Source organism: Pelodiscus sinensis, chromosome 15 (assembly GCF_052426305.1).
Source record: "Pelodiscus sinensis isolate ZL-2025 chromosome 15, ASM5242630v1, whole genome shotgun sequence".
In the NCBI taxonomy this organism is placed as follows: Eukaryota; Metazoa; Chordata; order Testudines; family Trionychidae; genus Pelodiscus; species Pelodiscus sinensis.
In genome coordinates, this window is record NC_143066.1 from 19,363,951 (window position 1) to 19,381,052 (window position 17,102).

The window sequence follows — 17,102 nt, forward strand, 5'->3', positions numbered from 1 at the left end:
ATTGCTGCTACACATTTTCCAGATGATGTTTACGATTATGTGCATGGGGTACATAATGAATGAAACAAGTGTATGTAGTGAAAGAAGTTATTGCTAGTTGGCCCACTGTCTTATTCACTAGAGAAACTGTAAAATACGTAGTGTATGAAAAAGGGAAGGGATTGTATGGAAAGAAGGGATAGATTGTTAAGGCATGGGACTGAGCCCAGTGGAGACTGGTAACTGTCGATACAAGTTATACCTCTAAACAAGGACTCTTTGGTCTGGCAACATCTGTGCTTCTGCAGGACCACAGATGTTCCTGGACCAGAGAGCCCAGGGACAGGGAGACCAGCAGTGGGCTAGAAGCCCCAGGGCAGGGAGCTCTGGTGGCACAGCCAATAGCCCAACAGCAGGGAACTCCAGTGGCACAGCCAGGAGCCCGGCAGGGTGTTCAGGAGGTGCGGGGAGCCTCACAGCAAGGGGGTTTGGCAGCGTAACCTGGAGTCCTGGGGCAGAGAGGTCTGGCTGCATGACTGGGAGCCTTGGGGCTGAAGGGTCTGGCCAGGACCAGCAGCACAGCTGGCTGAAGGCAAGGGGCAGGAAGCAGAGCCAGCAGGGGGTTGGGAGATCAGTAGGAGGGTACCTCCCCTGGTCCAGCAAATTCCCTTTTTCGGGACTGGTGAGGTCCTGAGGCTGCCGGACCATGGAGGTCCAGTTTGTAGCAAGGGGGCACAATCTAAAGGTTATGGTGGTGTGCAGCAGGGTTCAAGGTGGGTACTTATGAGACCAAGGAGTTTTGATTTCTAGCACTACTTTTGATGTCATGTTTTATGATACTATGTCGGGGTGGGCAATAATTTTTGACAGGGGGCCACGCCAAGATTTTGGAAAGTGGTCAAGGACAGCACTCTTCCAGGATATTAATGGAGGAGATGCCGGGTCTGGAATGGAGGTTGGGTGCAGAACAGAGTTTGGGATAAGGGAGTGGGGTGCAGGAGGGAGACTGGAGTCCGGGAAGGAGTTGGGATGAAGGAGGCGGTTGTGACGTAAGGCAGAGGACTGGAGTGCAGGGGTTTGGGATGTGACCTAGGATAGGAGGGGATTGTGATCTGGGGCAAGAGATTGGGGTACCAGAGGGGGACAGAGGATTTAGGTATGTTGAGTGGGGGGAGGGCAGAGAGTTGGGGCAGGAAAGGGCTGGGGTGCCAGAAGGGCTGTGGCCTAGAGACTTACTTGCCAGCTGCCAAACTAGCCTGCCTGCCTGCAGAGCTTAAAATGTTTCCCAGTCTGCCTGCTTGCTTGCCTGGCCATGTGCTTCATGAATAACTGAGCTGAGGAGAAGAGTGTGTGATTCTTCTTGACTGCCTGTTACTCCAACAACCAGCTTCTATTGGATGGTTTCTTCCAGAAACTGGCCAATGGGAATATGCTAAGGGCCGGGTGGCTCCTAAAACTTCTCCCCTCCCGTCCAGTTTTAAAACAGAACTGGAGCCCTGCAGCTGTGTTTCTGCATGGTGTGCGGGGCTGTGGGGCAAGCTGGGGAGTTTGTCTGGGGGTCCCCGCTTCCTCCACGGGACAGATCTGGTGGCTTGTTGGGCTAAATCCAGCCCGTGGGCCATATTTTGCCCAGGCCTGTACTATGTAATAGCAGATGGAGACTGTTTAAAAAGAGAGCTACACATGAAGTATATTGTGATTGTATGTGTGGTACTTACATTAAAAATGTTAATGTTGACCTAATATATGCCTAGCGAAGCCACCCACAACCTGACTCACTGCCTCCTCCCACACCTTAAGTCCCCCCCAGACTCCATCCCATCTTCTGCCCTGAGCCCAGGCCTGTCGACAGCAAATCCAGGCCGCAGGGCAGAACAGTCAATGGGAATTTCTTTGCGAAGAATTTCTGCTTATCCTTGTGAGGATTATATCACTGAATGTTTTCTCACATCCATTTATTCTCAGCTCAGAAAGATCCTGCATAGCAAGTGTTCAGTGTTAAGTTTTGATGTGTAAAAAGAAATAGAACACAATTTATTCTAGAGATAAACAAATGTAAGGATCAAGTGCACAGCAAACATAATAATCATACCAAAAGTACACTGTATTCCAAATCTTACTGTTTTACAATTGTTAAGTATTTTCACCTTTCACGGCTAGCTGCCATTGTATACAATTTCAGGAGTTTCAAAATTACAGACATTTGATTTCCTAGAATTTTTCTCTATTTTCAGTCAAGTTGGAACTCTAGTCTCTCTCCCCATTTTGTTTGAGACAAAGTTTCAGGTCGCTTTGAACTTTTACCTCTACTTACTCATATCCTTATTATAGTAGGTTGCAGAGTTAAAAGCACTTTATGTACTGTTTCACATGATTGTCTTCTTGGCAGGTTCACTCATCAGTGCTCCAGTACTCTCTACAGAAACATGCCTGATAGCATTTTGTGACTTTCTGCACAGGCAGATCTAGGCCATTTCAGAGAACATTTGGTATCATCCTCTTCAGAATGAATCCAGTGAGTGTCCCTGGAGTTGTACTACATTTGAGAAGAGAGACTAACTACAGGACATACAAAAGAGTCAGCAGCTCCAGGAGAAACAGAAAAATACAGCTGAAAGAGATTGCCAAATATCTCAACTTTAGGAGGAAGGGTTCTGAATGCACTTCTAATAAATAAGGGTATGTCTACACTACAAAGTTAGTTCGAACTAACTTTCATAGGCGCTACACTAGCGCTCCGTTAGTTCGAATTTAATTCGAACTAACGGAGCGCTTAGTTCGAACTAGGTAATCCTCATTCCACGAGGATTAAGCCTAGTTCGAATTTACTAGTTCGAATTAAGGGCTGTGTAGACCCTTAATTCAAACTAGTGGGAGGCTAGCCCTCCCCAGCTTTCCCTGGTGGCCACTCTGGCCAACACCAGGGAAACTCGTCTGTCCCCCTCCCGGCCCCGGACCCCTTAAAGGGGCACGGGCTGGCTACGGTGCCCGTGCCAGGTGCAAGCCTGCCAGCACCCAGCCAGCAGACCCTGCACCTGGCACGGATTGAGCCACCCACCCGATGCCCCCCAGCCCTCCCCCTCTTCCTGGGACCAGGCTGGCGGCTCCTGGGAGCTTGCCCGGGACCGCAGGAGGCGGGCACCTCGTCCACGATCTCCGCACTAGGCACAGGAGAGTGGTCGGCTTGGGCAGGAGAGCTGCCAGCCTGGCCACCCAGGAGCAGGTGTGCATGAAAATCAAGGGGGTCCACTGAGACCCCCGACCCTGAGCCCTGAGCTTACAATGGCCGTACTGGGTCAGACCAAAGGTCCATCTAGCCCAGTAGCCTGTCTGCCAACAGCGGCCAACCCTAGGAACCCTGGAGGGGATGGACCGAAGACAGTGACCAAGCCATTTGTCTCGTGCCATCCCTCTCCAGTCTTCCACAAACCTTGGGCAGGGACACCACTCCTACCCCCTGGCTGATAGCACTCCATGGACCAAACCTCCATGACTTGATCTCACGTCCCTTTAAACTCTGTTCTAGTTGTAGCCTTCACAGCCTCCTGCAGCAAGGAGTTCCACAGGTTGACTCTTTACTTCGTGAAGAACAACTTTCTGTTACTAGTTTGAAGCCTGCTACCCATTCCTTTCCTTTGGTGTCCTCTAGTCCTTCTTTACGGGAACTAATGAAGAACTTTTCTGTATGCACCCTCTCCACCCCACTCCTGCTTTTAGAGACCTCTATCCTGTCCCCCCTCCGTCTCCTCTTTTCTAAGCTGAAAAGTTCCAGTCTCTTTAGCCTCTCTTCATATGGGACCTGTTCCCAACCCCTGATCATTGTAGTTGCCCTCCCCTCTCCCACCCTCTCTCTTCCCCTCTCCCACCTCCTTTTCCCAGTCTCCCCCAGTTTTGTTCAATAAAGACAGATTCCATTTTTGAACACAATTGTCCTTTATTTTGTCCATCAAGAAAAGGGGCTAGGGAAGGGTAAGTGGAAGGAGGTGAGGGAGGAATGGGGCACGAGCCCCCGATGGGGAGGACTGGGCTGGCTCTGCGGGCTTTTGGGGTGGAAACTCTCCTGCAGCCCCCCAATTGCCCCCTCTCCCCAGATGGCAGCCTGCGGCAAGTGCAGCCGGGCTGATGGCCGAGTGCTGTGATGTGCCCAGTGTGGGTAGTCCGGGCACTCCAAGCCAGGACTGCTTTGCAAGCGCGGCACCCCTTAGAACTGTCTGTCCGGGGTGGGGGTCGGGACCCTTTAAGCGCAGCCCTCGGCTAGCCTGAGACAGCATCTCCACGCTCTAAGTCCTCCTCTGATGCCCTGCTGGTACTGCTTCCGGCCATCCTTAAGCCTGGTTCAGGGTCCTCTTAATGTGGACATGCTAGTTCGAATTAGCAAAACGCTAATTCGAACTAGTTTTTTAGTCTAGATCCGTTAGTTCGAATTAGCTTAGTTCGAATTAACGTTGTAGTGTAGACGTACCCTAAGATGCTATAAGGCATCCAAAGGATTTTTGCTGATTCTTGTCTGCTGACAAGATTTCAAGGAGCAAAATGACCTGGTTTAATAGTTTATGTGAATTCAGGCCTCTTCTTTATGAAATTGAGATAAATTGCTAGAGTTGACATTGTGTGCACATGGTATTAAGAACAATTAGTCCTGTGTCCATTTTAACATGGTAATAAGGGCCTTGCAAAAGGCAAACAGGAAATGGGATACTAGATGTAACTTCAACTATGGGAAGCCCTGCTCATCGCACCATAATTCTGATGAAAGCATAATGATTTTTATTGAAACAATTCTGTATACCTACAAGACAACACGTTCTAGTAACAACTGAAAAAAAGAAAACCATATTTCTCAAAATCATCATCAGCTTTCATCCTCTTGCATTACTTGTTACTTAACATGCTAACTATCTAGGCTCATAAAAACATAAAAATGGCTTTACTGGTGAGACCAAAGGTCCATCTAGCTCAGTATCCTGTCTGCTGACAATGCTAATACAGATGCCCCAGAGGGAGGGATCACAACAGATAATACTCATGTGATCCCTCCCCTGTGACCCACCTCCAGAGAAACAGAGGCTAGGGATACCATTCCTACTCATCCTGGCTAATAGCCATTGATGGATCTAACCTCCATGAATCTATCTTGACCTTTTTTGAACCCTGTTAAAATTCTAGCCTAAACTACGTCATCTGGCAAGAAGTTCCACAGGTTGACTTTGCACTGAGTGAAGAAAAACTTCCTTTTGTTTGTTTTAAACCTGCTGCCTATTAATTTCATTTGGTGATCTCTAGTTCTTTTCTTGTGGGAATAAGTAAATGACTTTTACTTATCCACCTTTTCCATACCAGTCATGATTTTATAGACCTCTATCCTCTCCCTCCTTAGGCTCCGTCTAAAAGGCATCAATTTTGAGGAAGAGGAAATGCAAATGAAGCGCTCATTAGCATTTCTTCTACTCTCCTTTGCATATTCTCTTCCGATTCTTTTTGTGGAAGATGTTTTTGCGGAAAATAACGCAGCATAGACTGGGCCATTTTGCACAAAAAAAAACCTTTTGCGCAAGAACCCTTATTCAAATGAGGAATAGGGGTTCTCGCGCAAAAGGGGTTTTTGGTGCAAAATGGCCTTGTCTACGCTGCATTTTTTTCTGCAAAAACATCTTCTGCAAAAAGGATCAGAAGAGAATATGCAAACGAGAGCATGAGAAATGCTAATGAGTGCTTCATTTGCATTTCCTCTTCCACAAAAATGATGCAGTGTAGACAGAGCCTTGGTCTGCTCTTCTATAAGCTGAAAAGTCCAAGTCTTTTTATTCTCTCTTCATATGGGACCCATTCCAAACTCCTAATAATTTTTGGTGCTCTTTTCTGAACCTTTTCCAATGCCAATACATCTTTTTTGAGATGAGACGACCACATCTGTACGCAGTATTCAAGATGTGGGCATACCATGGTTTTATATAGAGGCAATAAGGTATTTTCTGTCTTATTCTCTATCCCTTTTTTAATGACTCCTAACATTCTATTTGCTTTTTTGACTGCCGCTGCACACTGAGTGGATGTTTTCAGAGAACTATTCACAATGATTCCAAGATCTTTCTCTTGAGTAGTTGTAGCCAAATTAGTTCCCATTATATTGTATATACAGTTGGGATTATTTTTTCCAATGTGCATTACTTTACATTTATCAACATTAAATTTCATTTTCCATTTTGTTGCCCAATCACTAAGTTTGGTGAGATCTTTTTCAAGCTCTTCACAGTCTGCTTTGGTCTTAACTATCTTGAGCAGTTTGGTATCATCTACAAATTTTCCTACCTCACTGTTTACCCCTTTCTCCAGATCATTTATAAATAAGTTGATGTGTCCCAGGACAGACCCTTGGGGAAGGCCACTAGTTACCTCTCTCCACTCGAAAAACTTACCATTTATTCCTACCCTTTGTTTCCTGTCTTTTAACCAGTTATCAATCCATAATCTTCGCTCTTATCCCATGACAACTTACTTTACTTAAGAGCCTTTGGTGAGGGACCTTGTCAAAGACTTTCTGGAAATCTAAGTATATTATATCCACTGGATCCCCCTTGTCCACATGTTTGTTGACCCCACTGAAAGAACTCTATCAGATTAGTAAGGCATGATTTCTTCTACAGAAACCATGCTGACTTTCCCCCAACAAACTATATTCATCTATGTGACTGAGGAGCAAGTGCAAGTAGGTACAAGAAGGAAAAGGCTGCAGTAAGGAAGGTGCTGGGGAAATCATGGAGAAGTGGCCCAGGGGATCGTAGCTGTCACACAGCTATTATTGGAAACATTTGCAGACAGCTCCTTTTACATGGTCCTCAGGCTAGAATGCAAAGTACAGGGTGGGCCCAGGTTTCCCCCACCATGCATTCACTCCCTATTTCAGGACCAGAAAAGGACTGGCTTTGGGAAAAAGGGTTTGTGCAGCCCTGTAGCAGTTGGAGGGGCCACGGAGAATATGGAATTTGATTTCCTCTCTTTTCCCCATGTTGGCTAATGATGAGAGTAGCTAAACAAACAAGCTGGTGCTCTAGATAAAGTGCCTAAACTAAGAGCTGCTATAAGCCTCTGAGGCAAGCAATCTGCTTTAAAGCACAGGACCCACCAAGCTTGGGGAGAACTTTTGTCATGATCTCATTAAGGTGGAACTCCAACCTCAGCAAAAGCATTGGACGGATTGTTACCCTATAGCTACGTCTATACTGTGTTCTCTTGCACAAGAAAATATGCAAATGAGGCGAACCAGTGACTATCACTGTGCCTCATTTGCATACTTAATGAGCCACAATTTTTGTACAAGAGGCTTTTGCACAAAAAGGAGTCATCTGCACGGCTCCTTTTGGCACAAAAAACCCCTCTTGAGTAAGAACTATTCTGCCACTTTTTTTCAAGCAGAACAGTTCTTGCACAAGAGGGGGTTTTTGTGCAAAAAGGAGCTGTGTAGATGGCTCCTTTTTCTGCAAGAGCCCATTGTGCAAAAATGGCGGTTCATTAAGTATGCAAACAAGGCGCGGAGATATTCAGCGAGTGGCTCACTTGCTAATTTTTGGAAACCATTGATTCTTAGCTGAAATTGTAACTTTTTAGCTGAAAAGTAATTTTTTATGTAAGGTAACTGAGAATGGAGGATTCAAAAAGCCGACAAGAAGCTTTCCATAATTTAATGAAAACCAGGATGATATTCCATCACACAACTCAAGGGTTTTTTTTAAATAAGAGGATTAATATGTATCAATTCTACTAAAAACTCACCATTAGAGGCTTAACACAAATGCATTTTACCTTCTTCTAATTCATGGAAAGGACAAAATACTGCCAAATGGACTTTTAGTTAAGTAGTCTGTACCCTGATAAGTAAATACATTAACTCAAGCTTTATCCAGGCCAACTAAATACTATACACACATTATAGACATTGTACAATGATCCAGACCATAAGATCCTTGGAAACAACTCAACATTCCTGTAATGAAGGACTTATCAAGGTGGCCTTGCTTAAACTTCCCAGCTGTGTCTCTTCACATTTCTATTGGCACCAAGATAGTTTTATATAGCCCTTGTTATTAATTCAGAATATTAGTAACTAATTTCATTTTTAGATAAACATGATTTAGAGTTGATATTTATGAAGTGACCAAACGTGTTTATAATTAGTCTTGGTTTCCATGATAAAAGAAGCAAATTGTGGGTGCTGAAAAAAATAAACAAACCATCTAGGTGTAAAACTATACGCACTTCCCCTCCTTGTTAATTTGAATGTATCCTCTTTGATGACAAACAAACCGATATATAAGTAGTACTGTATTTCTCACATGAGATTTCCATTTGACTCTCATCCAGAGCTAATATTGATTCTTTCTTCATGGCCCTGGAGTCCCCAGACCTAATGGAAATGTTATCACTGCAGGGGCAGTGAAAAAGGATCTGGGAAGCCAGCATATGTAATCAGAAGTCAGCGTGCAATGAGGAAGGAAGAAAGAAAATCCCTTTTGCCTCTCACGAGATAGGGTCTGGCAGCAAGTCAGGCAAGGAAAGGGCTACTGAATACAATGCTAGCTTGGTGGCGCATGGATTACTACACGGGGGCTTACTACAATCTCTAAGCTGCACAATCCGCTGTAGAGAAGCATCACCCTTCTTTGCATCTTCTGATATCTGCATGACTTCTCAGTCCCTGTCCCCTAGAAAGCTTTGGAGTGAGGTGGAGAGGAGTTTATTCGGATCCAAATCAGAGTTGTCATTTTTGAACTTTCAAGATCCACATCCACTGAAACCTCAGTGTCCACTAATGAATCCAGAAAAATATAAACCATCTTTTCTTATGTGGTTTCTTGCCATTTTAAATTACTTGATATCACGAATGCACAACACTTGTGGTCATCCTTTCAGGGTAGCCATCTAACATTGCTACAAGAGGTTACATTATTGGCAAATATGCTGGTAAAACAGATGACTTACGGAGGACTGCATATAAAGGAACTAATATCCACTGGTTAATATTTTGCTTAATATTTCTGCTTTCTTTTTCCATCATAACATCTGTGCACTAGGAGAAGTTTAATATTTCTTTTCAGATAACTGATGAAGGACTAATCTTCTTACTATGCATTTTAGAAATGTGTTTGTCCATTTTTCTGCTGGGGGACATGCATTCTTTCTCTGCTGGAACTGCAATAGTCATGGTCAGGCACTTTTCACCTGGCCCCAACCTGCTGCGGTAAGAAAGGACTGGGGTTGTCCTCTTTCCCCAGGGCAGCCCATGTACTGAACCCTTCTTCCCTAGCCCCACTCCAGAACACTACATAGTAGACTGATTATATAAATGAGACACATCATCTGAAAGGTACTTCCATCTTTTAAAAAAAAAAAAAAACCCTAAATGTAGAACGCATTAATGGTGACGAAGAGACTGATTATATGGCTTCTTAAAGAAAGAGTTCCCATAACAGTCAGGATTAATAGTGAGTGTTATTCAGAGAGAAGTAGAAAGAACTATTTTAAATAATACAGGATATAATATTCAGATAATTGTCTGACTATATCTATCCATCTATCTAAAGAACATATATTCACCAAATTATTCTAATATATGAATTATTCATAATCTTTAATGAATTTACCCTCACAAAATCCCAATGAAGTATGGAGGTACCATAATTCCCATTATACAGTTGAAAAAATGATGTACAAACTAAGTGACTTGTTCAAGTCACACAGAAAATCTGTGGGAAAGGGTAGGGAAATTATATATAGTTTACATTCATGCATCAGAAATTAATGAATACAAATCGGTACTGCTACTATATTTATTGGAAGGAGCATGAAGTAGTGAAGGTTTCTTCCTTAAATATACATTCAGCTTTCAATAAAATGTATTTTTGTTTTTTTTCCATTTTAATTTGAATGGTTTTATGTTTAGTGGCTTTAGAACTTAATTAATAATTGGACAATACATTTATTTGCAGGTGATGAAGACAAAGGTTATGTTACTTTCTTATTTGTATGGTCTGGTAGGAGAAAGTAATAGTTACATATATACAGTAAAACTCCATTGGTCCGGCATCCTATGCTCCGGCACTCCTGATGGTCCGGCACCATCAGCAACCCAGAAGTGCTCTGGCTGCCGGACAACTGGAGCTGCTCCGAGCCCGGCCTCCCCGATTCAGCTGCTGCTGGTCAGTTTCAGAAACGGCTGAATCCGGGACGCCTGGGGCACAGCAGCTGGGGTGCTGCCGGGTTGGTCCGGTAGTGCCGCCCTTCGGTGCTGTGAGATCAACTCGGCAGCACCCCAGCTGCTCTTGGGGATGCCTGGGACAGAGCAGCTAGGGTGCTGCCGAGTTGGTCCTGTAGCGCCGCCCCTCGGAGCTGCGGGACCAACCCGGCAGCACCTCAGCTGCTCTGTCCGAGGCATCCAGGATTCAGCCGTTGCTGAAACTGACCAGCAGCAGCTGAATCGGGGACACCTGGGGCAGAGCCGGATTATAGAAAGGGGGGGCTATGAGGGGTCTGGGGTGGCATCCCCCTACCCCACCCAAGACCCCTCAAAGTCCCCCCTTCTGATAGTCCGGCATATCTGATAATCCGGCACCCCCTGAGTCCTAAAGGTGCAGGATTATCGGAAGTTTACTGTAGGTAGCTGTTGTTCTTTTTTATAATAAAATCACCACAATACCATATTTGGGTTCATGTTGTCTAGGGGCATTTGTTATTAACTTCATTTAATAGACAGGAGTCTCTTGCTCTCATAATTGTTTGTCATGGTCATAGGTCAGGAAGGGTATGTCTACACCACAGCACTAATTCGAACTAACTTAATTCGAATTAGTTCATTTGAAATAAGCTAATTTGAATTAGTGCATCTAGACCTAAAAATTAATTCGAATTAGCGTTTTGCTAATTCGAACTAGCATGTCCACATTGAGTGGACACTGAACCGAAGGTAAGACTGGCCGGAACCAGTGCCGGCAGGGCATCAGGTTAGGGTTAGGGTGTGGCGCTGCTGCCTCAGGCTATGCTTAAAGGGACCTGACTCCCACCCCAGACAGACAGTTCTCAGGGTTCCCCTCTTGCTTGTCTTCCTCGATGAGGGACAGCAAAGCAGTCCTGTCTTGGAGTGCCCTGAGTGCCCACACTCGGCACATCACAGCACTCGGCCATCAGCCCAGCTGCACTTGCCCAGGCTGCCATCCGGGTGGGTCAATCAAGGGGCTGTCAGGATCCAGGAGGCCCTGCAGGAGAGCTTCCACCCTGAGGAGCCCGCAGAGCCACCCCAGTCCTCCCCATCGGGGGCTTGTGCCCCATTCCTCCTTCGCCTCCTTCCACTCTACTCCTCCCTAGCCCCCCTTCCTGATGTAAAAAATAAAGGACACGTGTTCAAAAATAGAAACTCTCTTTATTTAACAAAACTGGCGGGAGGGGAGGGATTAACCTCTGGGGAGACTGGGAAAAGGAGATGGGAGGGGGAAGAGAGAGGGTGGGAGAGGGGAGGTAGAAACCTGGGAGGAGGGAGCTGGAAGGGGGAAGCCAGGAAAAGAAGGAGGAGAGGAAGTATAAAACTATGGTACGCCATATCTTCAGTACTGTGTACAGATGTGGTCTCCTCACCTCAAAAAAGATATTTTGGCCTTGGAAAGGGTTCAGAAAAGGGCAACTAAAATGATTAGAGGTTTGGAACAGGTCCCATATGAAGAGAGGCTAAAGAGACTGGGACTTTTCAACTTAGAAAAGAGGAGACTGAGGGGGGATATGATAGAGGTCTATAAAAGCATGAGTGGTGTGGAGAGGGTGCATAAAGAAAAGTTCTTCATTAGTTCCCATAATAGAAGGACTAGAGGACACCAAATGAAATGAATGGACAGCAGGTTTAAAACTAATAAGCAAAAGTTCTTCTTCACACAGCACATAGTCAACCTGTGGAACTCCTTGCCACAGGAGGCTGTGAAGGCTAGAACTATAACAGAGTTTAAAGAGAAATGAGATAAATTCATAGAGGTTGGGTCCATGGAGTGCTATTAGCCAGGGGTGTCCCTAGCCTCTGTTTGTGGAAGGCTGGAGATGGATGGCACGAGACAAATGGCTTGGTCATTGTCTTTGGTCCATCCCCTCCGGGGGACCTGGTGTTGGCCGCTGTCGGCAGACATGCTACTGGGCTAGATGGACCTTTTGTCTGACCCAGTACGGCCGTTCTTATGTTCTAAGCTCAGGGCTCAGGGTCGGGGGGTCTCACTGGACCAACTTGATTTTCATGCAAACCTGCTCCTGGGTTCGCATGTGGCCTTTGGTGGCCAGGCTGGCAGCTATCCTGGCCTAGACGGCCGCATTCCTATGCCTAGTTCTGAGGTCGTGGACATTGGAGGCCTCCACCAAACCTCGATGAGGTCCACGATCTCCGCAGTAGACCAGGCGGGCGCCTGCCTCTTGCAGCCCCGGGCAGGCTCCTGGGAGCCGCCAGCCTGGTCCTGGGAAGAGGCGGAGGGCTGGGTGGCCACGGGTGGCTGGCTCATGCCGTGCCAGGTACAGGGTCTGCTGGCTGGGTGCTGGCAGGCTTGCAACTGGCACAAGCACTGTAGCCAGACCGTGCCCCTTTAAGGGCTCCGGGGCCGGGAGGGGAGCGGAAGAGTTTCCCTGGTTTGGACCAGAGTGGCCACCAGGGCAACCTGGGAAGGGCTAGCTTCCAATTAGTTCGAATTAAGTGGCTACACAGCTCTTAATTCGAACTACTTAATTCGAACTAGGCATTACTCCTCATAGAATGAGGTTTACCTAGTTCGAATTAAGCGCTCCGCTAGTTCGATTTAAATTCGAACTAGCAGTTTGTATGTATAGCCGCTATTAAAGTTAATTCAAACTAACGGCTGTTAGTTCGAATTAACTTTGTAGTGTAGACGTACCCGAAATTCTTCTGCTAAGGTCTTTAAAGTATGAGGGGCTTACGTGCTGGTTTCACATGTAGATCCTTTCACAAAAGTACATATTCCTCTTCAACACTGGTATGGTTTGGGAGAGGCAGTCTGGGTACTTCATACTGCCATTGTTGAAAACATCTGATAGGTATCCTTGTGTCTATTGATTATTAGGACCACACATACTGTTGATTGTTGGGCATAACTGTGACATTTATTTCTGCATTCCTCCACTGGCATCAGCAAACACTGAATATTTACAAAAAAAACAACTAGAGACCATATCAATTGAATAAGAAAATCTGAATTTTCTATCGGTAAATAATTTACTCTGAACACTGAGAATATTGAGAAATGGATTAATCTAAATTCTTGTATAGATGAATACATTAATAGGCACATATAACTGTAAAGTTGCCAGTTTCAGATTTCAGATTTTCTGCAGAGATTTGTTTGCATCAAATAACTAGAAGGAATGTACAGATCAAGCATTCAAATTCATAATGTGCCCAACTATTTGTTCCTCAATTGGGAAAATGATAGTTTGTGTTCTGCATTTCATGAGATACGTCATTCACAGCTACATTGAATATAACCGATATATTCATCTGCATTCATGTTCTATTTTGTTAGAATTTTTACTTTAATTCATTCAGCATTTAATTATTTATTTTAATATGAACAAATGTTAAGATTTCAAGTACCTTGTTTCCAATGGCTTTTTTTGGTGGGAAGTTAAAGGTTCTTACTTGGTGGTATTTATTCTGTAACTTGTGATGCAAGCTTCTGAATTCTGCATATCTTCGATAAACATTCCATTCATCATCTTTTATTCTGATATATATCTGCAAATGTACAAGAAAAGATACATTTTAAAGACAATTACATTCATTTTTCCTTTCTGTTAAAAGTACTGTTGTCAGCTACCTTTATACGACATAATCTTGGTAGTTTTAGGACTATTTATTATAAAAATATCTGATTGCAGTTATGTTTAGTCAACAGGTCATTAAACTAATTCTCTTCCATTGATTCAGTGATGACATACATTAACTTGCTAATTATCTCAAGATATGGTTGCAATTTTGTGGTAAGTTAGCTGTGAATGCTTTCCTATGCCATTGTTTCCAGCAAGTTCTCCTGCTCAATGGACAAAGACAAAAGTAGTCTATGTCACCAACACTGATTTCCGTACATTTAATAGTTTTCCAAGTTCACACATGAATTTCTAGTCATTATTGTTACATCACAAATTTTATTTATTCATCATAGTTATGCTCAATCGAGCCACATCCTTCGCGAACATATGGGCTGTGTCTTCATTGGCATCCCTTTCCAGAAAAGGGATGCCAATGAGATACTTCGGAATTGCAAATCCGCGGGGGCTTTAAATATCCCCCGCGGCATTTGCATTTACATGGCTGCAGCTTTTTTCTGGATCGGGATTTTGCCAGAGAAAAGCGCCAGTGTAGACGCGATTTTCGGAAAATAAGCCCTTTTCCAGAAGATCCCTTTTCCTACTTGAAAGTAGAATAAGGGATCTTCTGGAAAAGGGCTTATTTTCTGGAGAATCGTGTCTACACTGGCGCTTTTCTCCGGCAAAAACCCCGAGCCGGAAAAAAGCAGCAGCCATATAAATGCAAATGTCGCAGGGGGATATTTAAATCCCCCGCAGATTTGCAATTCCGAAGTGTCTCATTAGCATCCCCTTTTCGGAAAGGGATGCCAATGTAGACACAGCCATGTAGTATTTTAAGAAGGTAAAGTGTATTATAAAAATACTAGAGTATAAACTGCTTATTTGCAAAATAGAAGCAGTTTCAGCTTTTTTTCTTTTCTTTTTGCCATAGGACATGCAGTATAATTTCACATACTGGATATTTTTGCCACAGCTCAATCACTTTCATGACGTTACTACCAATAAGATACTAATTTTTCCTCTCCCTGAGGGAAAACCCATACAGAAGAAAAACATGCTCAGAAAATTCTGAGAATTATTTCACAGCATTTTGGAACGGTGTTCCCTGTCTAGAAAAGTGTTTTTAACCCTATGGAGGGAGAAGGAAAGGCATACTTCTGAAATGCAGAAACTCCACAATAAACATAAGACTCAACACCCTGAGCCCTGGTCTATATTAGGGCCCTTATTTCGAAGTAACAAGCAGAGCATTCACACTACCAAGACTTATTTCAACGGGCTGGGATTTTTTAAAAATAATTACCTGTTCTTTCCACAGGGAATAATGCTCATTTCAAAACTGTTATTTTGAAATAGTGTGAGTGTGGATGCTCAGCTGCTGCTGTCTCAAAATAATTGGCCTCCAGAGGCCTCTCACAGCTACACTTGTGGCTGCTCTGGCCTCACACCTGACTCTCCAATGCTCCCCTTCTCCTGAAGAGCATAAAGCAGCAAGCTAAAGGAAAAGGGCTTGTGGCATGTGTGGACCTTTCACAACCCCGTGCCACCCATTCCAGGAGCCATGTCGAACCCCAGTTCTTTGAGCCCCTCACAGCTCCCAGAACTCCTGCAGCACCCTCGACTGACCCTGGTTGGGGACAAAAGAAGGCACTCCTTGTGCAAAGATCCTGGGCCTCATCAAGATCTGGGGCAAGAAGACCAACCTCCAGGATCACTGCACCGGGAGGAGGAATGCCCATGTCTTTCAGTTTTATGGCCGTCAGCCTGGTCAAAAAAGGACATGCACAGACCTTTGACCAGGTCCACATGAAAAAAAAAAAAAAAGAGCTCTGGCAGGCCTACAACAAGGAGCAGAGTGGAAGCTCTGGGGTGGGTCCTCACATCTGCTGCTATTATGAGCAGCTCAATGCCATCCTGAGAGGGGGGCTGGTCACCGGCCCCTGCCACCCCGTTGTCGAGTCTGTCCAGGACATACCCGGTGTCAGACTCTATAACAGTGGGGTTGCGGAGGACAAGGAGAGGGAAGAGGCGGAAGAGCAGACCAGCCAGGCCACCATACCCACCAGCCAGGAGCTGCTCCTCACCCTCAGTTCCCCCTCACAAGTGGTCTCCCAGGCCTCGGACAATCCTGGTGAAGGCATTTCAGTTGAGTGCCATTTCAGTTGAGTTAACTCTCCATATATACACGCTGAGGCAGGTGGTGGGCTGTGAGGGGCTCAGCCTTCTCAGCCTGGGGGTCACACAACAGCCTGTATATGCGGGTGCACATGCAGAACCAATCTGGAGCACTCAGCTCCATGATGCTCTCACACAGGTACTCTTCACTCCTTCTTACAAAGTTCCTGGAGTCACCTGCTTTTCTCCAGCCTCTGTGGTGGGACACCTTGCCACAGCAACCCACCACTAAGGACGCTGGGGTATGGAAACACACAGCAGTGATGCACACAGCACAGGTTCATGCCTGAACTCAGGCAGCATCTGTTCCCAGTCAAGCACAGTTATGTGGAAGAGACCAATCCCCTGCATGGGTATCTGCCAGAGGAAGGAAGAGGAGGGGACCCCAGTAGCTAACACATACCCCCAAAACACCCTCCCCCCTTCTCCAGAGGGCAGGGATAGAAGTTCTCCCTCTGTGGGACACTGACTGTGCCAGACCCAGCATGTGTGGGACACAGAAGGAAGCTGATCTGTCCTGTCCCCATGTCCTGTCTGCAGGCCTGTGGCCTGGCCAGCACCTTCCCATGCCTGATTGTCCCCGGGCCGTGGGGGTAGTGAGACTCTCCTGAGATGTTCATGCCCCTGCAGGAAAGTGTCTACTGCTTAGGCACCAGATGGCTTTGCTCCAAGCACATCGCCATTGTCTGAACTGAGACCTTCGGTGTTGGCATAGAGATTAGGGCTAGGCTTCATACACAGTGTCTCCTGGGATGAATACTCTTGTAACTTTTCTTCACAGCTGGGACAGCTGAGTGTGCCGTGTCCACCATCTCCCAGACTTCTTGAGCGAACCTGGGAAGATTTGCTGAGGGACCAGATGGCTTGACAAGGAGTGGGCCACTGACTGGGAGGTGTGCCAGGCTGATCTGGAACTGCGGAAGGTCATTGGGATCAATCGGCATGAGTCTGTGTGCTCCTCCCTCACCACTGTGATGAAGCACATAGCCACCTCTCCACCCCCCAATTTCCCTGAACCTGACGCTCCAGCTTTCCCTCCTAGCTCCCTCAGAGGCCCCGATGGCCCAGGAACATGTGGTGGTGGAACCTCTAGGGCTGCTGAAGTCTAC

General features: G+C 45.6%; 1 protein-coding gene across 6 annotated transcripts in view; it reads right to left on the reverse strand.

Annotated features, from left to right (window-relative positions):
• Nucleotides 1-17,102, reverse strand: part of SNX29 (sorting nexin 29) — a 472,527-nt gene that overhangs the window by 133,045 nt on the left and 322,380 nt on the right. For all 6 annotated transcript variants that reach the window (XM_014577718.4, XM_089782297.1, XM_014577716.4 and 3 more), the window contains one exon: nt 13,604-13,744. In XM_014577718.4, coding sequence (XP_014433204.3) covers nt 13,604-13,744 — 141 coding nt within the window. The remainder of the gene's footprint in view (nt 1-13,603; nt 13,745-17,102) is intronic.